At 41.7% G+C, this 6,689-nt stretch overlaps 1 protein-coding gene across 1 annotated transcript; it reads right to left on the bottom strand.

Annotated features, from left to right (window-relative positions):
* Positions 1–4,767: 4,767 nt before the first annotated feature.
* marveld1 (MARVEL domain containing 1) lies at positions 4,768–6,078 on the bottom strand. The gene has a single exon (XM_035741602.2). It carries the CDS (start codon positions 5,809–5,811, stop codon positions 5,323–5,325), a length of 489 nt encoding a protein of 162 aa, XP_035597495.1. The 5' UTR covers positions 5,812–6,078; the 3' UTR covers positions 4,768–5,322.
* Between the last annotated feature and the right edge of the window lie 611 nt (positions 6,079–6,689).

Genomic DNA, 6,689 nt, shown 5'->3' with positions numbered 1-6,689 from the left:
ACGAATTTGGGTTTCCAATCTTTCCAAAAGAATGTGGTGATCGATGGTATCAAAAGCAGCACTAAGATCTAGGAGCACGAGGACAGATGCAGAGCCTCGGTCTGAAGCCATTAAAAGGTAATTTACCACCTTCACAAGTGCAGTATCCGTGCTATGATGGGGTCTAAAACCAGACTGAAGCATTTTGTATACATTGTTTGTCTTCAGGAAGGCAGTGAGTTGCTGCACAGCAGGTTTTTCTAAAAATGTTGAGAGGAATGGAAGATTCGATATAGGTCGATAGGTTTTTATATTTTCTGGGTCAAGGTTTGGCTTTTTCAAGAGAGGCTTTATTACTGCCACTTTTAGTGAGTTTGGTACACATCCTGTGGATAGAGAGATGTTTATTATGTTCAACATAGGAGGGCCAAGCACAGGAAGCAGCTCTTTCAGTAGTTTAGTTGGAATAGGGTCCAGTATGCAGCTTGAAGGTTTAGAGGCCATGATTATTTTCATCATTGTGTCAAGAGATATAGTACTAAAACACTTGAGCGTCTCTCTTGATCCTAGGTCCTGGCAGAGTTGTGCAGACTCAGGACAACTGAGCTTTGAAGGAATACGCAGATTTAAAGAGGAGTCCGTAATTTGCTTTCTAATAATCATGATCTTTTCCTCAAAGAAGTTCATGAATTCATTACTGCTGAAGTGAAAGCCATCCTCACTTAGGGAATGCTGCTTTTTAGTTAGCTTTGCGACAGTATCAAAAGGAAATTTCAGATTGTTCTTATTTTCCTCAATTAAGTTGTAAAAATAGGATGATCGGGCAGCAGTAAGGGCTCTTCGATACTGCACGGTACTGTCTTTCCAAGCTAGTCGGAAGACTTCCAGTTTGGTGTGGCACCATTTCCGTTCCAATTTTCTGTAAGCTTGCTTCAGAGCTGGGGTATTTTCTGTATACCAGGGAGCTAAGTTCTTATTAGAAATGTTTTTAGTTTTAAGGGGTGCAACTGCATCTAGGGTATTGCGCAATGTTAAATTGGGTTCCTCAGTTAGGTGGTTAACTGATTTTTGTCCTCTGACGTCCTTGGGTAGGTAGAGTGAGTCTGGAAGGGCGTCAAGGAATCTTTGTGTTGTCTGTGAATTTATACCACGACTTTTGATGCTCCTTGGTTGGGGTCTGAGCAGATTATTTGTTAAAATTGCAAACGTAATAAAATGGTGGTCTGGGTAATCCAGGATTATGAGGAAAAACATTAAGATCCACAACATTTATTCCATGGGACAAAACTAGTTCCAGAGTATGACTATGACAGTGAGTAGGTCCAGAGACATGTTGGACAAAACCCACTGAGCCGATGATGGCTCCGAAAGCATTTTGGAGTGGGTCTTTGGACTTTTCCATGTGAATATTAAAGTCACCAAAAATGTGAATATTATCTGCTATGACTACAAGGTCCGATAGGAATTCAGGGAATGCAATGAGGAACGCTGTATATGGCCCAGGAGGCCTGTAAACAGTAGCTATAAAAAGTGATTGAGTAGGCTGCATAGATTTCATGACTAGAAGCTCAAAAGACGAAAACGTATTTTTTTTGTAAACTACATGATTTCATATCTGTTATTTCGTCATTTTGATGTCTTCGCTATTATCCTACAATGTAGAAGATAGTAAAAATAAAGGAAAACCCTTGAATGAGTAGGTGTTCTTTTGACCAGTAGTGTATATCTGTAATTTCAGGCCGCAGCCACAAATCCAGTCCCTTATAAGTGACTCCAGTGACCCACTGACAGAGGGAGGGAGCAGCAAAATATCATTAGCTGATCACTCCAGATTGTTCACTTTGGCTGCTTTATGTAGAGGCCGGTGTTAAAGACACTCAGACATGGAAGAGGGGAGGGAAAAGAGGGAAATAGCCTTAATGCATGTCAGGTTCAGCTTACGACAGCTCTATAGCCCTCTATTAAAAAATACAATGACAGAAAAGTGGGCTAAAGCAGAAACACTAGCATCCAGGCTAGAGAAAGCTCACTTTTAGCAGAAACAGACTGGCATTAAAGCTAGGGAAATGCTAACTATTATCAAAAACAGAATGGCTCCATGCTAGGTAAATCCTAAGTATTAGCAGAAACAGACTGGCATTCAGGCTAATGAAATGTTATCTATTCACAAAAACAGAATGGCATCAAGGCTAGGTAAATGCTAACTATTAGCAGAAACAGACTGGCATCTAGGCTAGGGATATGCTAACTATTAGGAGAATCAGACTGAAATCCAGGCTAGGGATGTGCTAACTATTAGCAGAAACAGACTGGCATACAGGCTACAGATGTGCTAACAATTAGCAGAAGCAAACTGGTAAACTAACACTCATCACAGCCTGTTTGATGCTCTAGTGGTTTTTACTTTTAGTGGAATAATCTTTTGGTCAAAACATTAGAGAAAGAGAGTCCTGAATAGACCATGTTGATTCAAGCAGTGAAAAGAATGCCTGCTGTTCCAACAAGGGGGAAATGAAATATGGGCTAAAGGCCCTGTGTAATAACCACATCTGTTAAATAGCATAGATGTAGGTTATGATGGCTGCGAGATTAAAAAGGTTTTGGGAACACAGAACCAGGGCCCATATTCAGAAAGTGTCTCAGAGTAGTAGTGCTGATCTAGGATCAGGGCCCGTATTTATATTTCCTACTTTGGGTACGCTTTGTGAATACGGGCCCAGAAATTCCCAAATAGAGAGAGACAGATAGCACTTTGTTCATGTTCTTGAAGAAAGCCTGCCAGTGATGTAGTTATAGTTGTGAATCATAGTTGAGAGAGAGAGAAAAAGAGAGGCCATTGAAGTAGTAGCTGGTCACCCAGTCTAGTCCAGTCCAGTTTGAGTCCATGCAGGAAATGTCTCTCTGGTTGAGTAGCCAGAGTAAATATAACTGGGCTGGCACGCTATCATCCGCCTGGCTTTATATGTGTTGAAGTGTCCTTTTCCCGGGGATTCTCTCTGTCACGCACTCTCTCTCTTGGTCATGCGCTCTCTCTATTTGTATTTCCCTCACACTCTTGCGTCCCCCCTCTTTCTCCCTTTCTTCCTGGCTTAGCTAACAAGGAAAAAACCATCTCACATCTGTCCAATGACATTCTCTCTCTCCCTCTCCCCTCTCTCTCTCTTTCACTCATGTTCTTAGAGGGGAAATACACTTAAAAACTATATTTTGGTATTTTTTTCATTAGTCCACTGGCGGCAGGTAGCCTAGTGGTTAGAGCGTTGGACTAGTACCCAAAAGGTTGCAAGATTGAATCCCCAAAAATATGTTGTTCTGCCCCTGAACAAAGCAGTTAACCCACTGTTCCTAGGTCGTCATTGAAAATAAGAATTTGTTCTTAACTGACTTGCCTAATTAAATAAAGGTAAAATGAAAAACATACAGTCCCAAGATGTTTTGCATGTCAGCAATCAAGTTGGACTTTCAAGAAGCAAAGTGTCAATGGCCACATCAGCAGCAGCAGCAGCAGCACCGACACACATTACATTTACTTCATTAGCTAACGCTCTTAGGAATAGTCTTGCACTTGCAGTCAGTCCATACATGGCTGAGTCAAAATATCTAGTTCTGACGAAAAAATTTGAACATTTGAGAAAAAACGACAACGGCTTAATGCAACTAAAGCAAAGCTGTCAGTTTCCCCACAAACAAATCAACGGCAAATAACTTTCATTTTGGGAACTCATTGTGATTGATCATAAGAAAAGTATCTGTCACTAATTGAAGTTGTGAGTTAGGGAGGCCTAGAGTTAGCAGGTCTTATTGAGAAGGAGGGTTATTGTTTGTTTCTATCTGAGCTGTTTGCTTAGGCTGTGCTGCAGATCCATCACTTATGACTCACACACACTGTGGTAGATTTACAGTCTATCCCTGCAGTGCATCTGCTCAACATTAGCCTCACCATTCCATCTTGTGTTTTGTGTCCTCCAGTCTACTCAGGGCTCAGCACAGAACATGGGTCCTGTCCCAACATTTTCACATCTCTTCCTTCATTTTCACATTGCTAGGTTTAGCCTGTGTCATACACTCTGTGGCTGGATTTATTTCTGCTTAGTCCAACTCTGTTGTCGTTGTCATGCCACGCATGCTTTTCTTTTCGCTTTCTAAGTTAGCAGGAAATGTGGGTTTGCCTGGAATAGACCACTACTCATCTACTCTCCCTGCAGACCACTTCTAGACCACTTATCAACACTTCTCACCCCCTCTCTCCACACACACACTCTCAACCCCCCACCATTAATAATTGTAAGAACTTCCCCTTCTCAGTCAGTGTCATCTCTCTCTCTCTCACACACATAGTCACACAGACACACAGACACACACAGATATAACAATAATCACATAAATACGTACCCAGACACACACAGTTCCAGTCACAGAGATTACAGTGTAAAAGCACATGCTCTTCCATGTCTTTCATGTGGCATCCCAGAGACCCCTGCTGATTGGTTAAGCATGTTTGTCTCAGACAGGAAGTAGCTGAGTGCTCCCAGCCCCAAACTGGCTTCTCATTTTGGAAAGCCACCAACACCATAATCATTCACAAACAGGTGCAAACACACAGAGTCTGCAGATGTATACTTTTCAGATTTGAAATAACTCTGGAAATAGTTATTAATGAAACAAACTGGTGTAGACCTATTACTGCAAAATAATGATACTAATAGTGGTAGCAACACTTCTGTAAATTATATCTGCCCCTACATGCAGAAGGTGTTATTACCAAATAAGAGAACCTTGTCTCTGGTGTTCAGTGACATTGGTTTTAATTCATCAACATTTGGTTTTAACATGAAGGACACTTCAGGAATAATTAGGAACATAATTGTTTTTGTTTTTGATATAGACATGTGTTATTACTGGCTAAAAGGATACAAAAAAAACATTGGCAACAAATATGGTGTAGTTATCTTCATATCAAAGGCATGTCATATCATGTCCCTGCTATTACAGCTTGTAGTACGCTGCAAAGCATAAGAGGTATGCTTTTCAAAGGCATTGGTAAAAGGTCCGGTAGACTGCTCATGGTTTCGGAATGTTGTTGTCAGTCAACGCACAAACACTGTACCAAAAAAGTATTGTACTGTAGCCTACGTTGATAAACTACTGAAATTATGCTGACATTAAATTACGGAACAAAATATGGACAAACCTATAGGGGTTTGCGCCAAGACAAGAGGACACTGCTTTGTGGGACAGAAAATAACCCCTCTCCACTCCCCTATCCAGGGAGAGCTCTTGCCTCCCTCCCCCAGTCCTCCAACATATCCCTTCCACCTTTGTCCCCCTCTGTCCACCCCTCTCTCAAACCACCGTCTGCTCTCCCCGACACTTCCTACAGCCAACATACACCGACGAGACAAGATACACAACAGCAGCCAGACATGCGAACACGGCAGCAGCCAGATAGACTTTATACAGGCAGTGGTGTTTATATTGCTCCAGGTTGCAGTACTCGTACCGCCCTGTCTTGTAGATCATTACGCCGATCGCCGGTAGATACAGCACCGCAGCAGCGATGTCATGAACCAGGTTGCTAAGCAACCACCGGTCCCCTCCCAAGACGGGGACAAGGTCCTGTTTGTCCAGGAGAGTGATAAAAAACGCGGTGAGGGTGAGGAGCCAGAAGAGCACGGCCACGAACAGGACGAAGTGGATGGAGCCTTCGTATTTGTTGGCGGCGATTGTGACCCATAGTCCTGCTCCGAAAATGATTTGGAGGATTCGGATAATGCCGAGAAAACTCTTTAGGAAGTCCCAGAAATGTTTGTTCACCTCCGGCTGGGGGGGCATCTCTAATCCAGCGAACACTGGGTCCTTTAACTGAGCACTGGGTCCTTTAAAATCTGCCACAAAATAAAAATTTAAAAAGCAACAAGAAAATGACAAATAAAAAGGGAAGGTGGAGTGCTAAATAGGTGGTTATAAAGTGTAAAGTTTGTCAAAGAGTTGTCTTTTCTTCTTCACAGCCCCGGGGTTTTAAAATGAGGATTTTGTGAGTTTCGTCTCTTCCGTTTCCTTTGGAGGGCTACAGCACTCCCCTCTCACCCAGGGGTTGGGGGAAGGAGACAGGGGACGGACTGAAATTACAAGGCTGCTCCTCCTCTTCCTACTGGGGGGGAGTGCTTACTCTGTTTATAGTTTTCTTTCATGAGACAATCATTTCTTATTTTGTCACTTTTTTTACTTTAAAAAATAAAATTAGTCCATCTTTATTATTTAAACTGGAATAATATCATACATTGTAAATTACAACACATTTACATTACATACAGTACCAGTCAAAAGGACACACCTACTAATTAAAGGGTTTTTCTTTATTTTTACTATCTTCTACATTGTATAATTATAGTAAAGAAATCAAAACTCTGAAATAACACATATGGAATCATGTAGTAACCAAAAAAGTGTTAAACAAATCAAAATATATTTGAGATTTTAGATTCTTCAAAATAGTCATCCTTTGCCTTGATGACAGCTTTGCACACTCTTGGCATTCTCTCAACCAGCTTCACTTGGAATGCTTTTCCAACTGTTTTGAAGGAGTTCCCACATATGCTGAGCACTTGTTGGCTGTTTTTCATTCACTATGCAGGGGGGCAATGCAAATATGCCAAACCAGGCAGTGATGCAACCAGTCAGGTTGCTCTCGATAGTGCAGCTGCAGAATC

The sequence above is a fragment of the Oncorhynchus keta genome, chromosome 2 (assembly GCF_023373465.1).
Source record: "Oncorhynchus keta strain PuntledgeMale-10-30-2019 chromosome 2, Oket_V2, whole genome shotgun sequence".
Lineage (NCBI taxonomy): Eukaryota > Metazoa > Chordata > Actinopteri > Salmoniformes > Salmonidae > Oncorhynchus > Oncorhynchus keta.
Note: the sequence above shows the minus strand (reverse complement) of the source record. Positions and strands in the feature narration are given on the sequence as shown.

Coding starts and splice junctions, on each gene's coding strand:
- marveld1 (XM_035741602.2), bottom strand. CDS start 5,811: ATGCCCCCCCAGCCGGAGGTGAACAAACATTTCTGGGACTTCCTAAAG.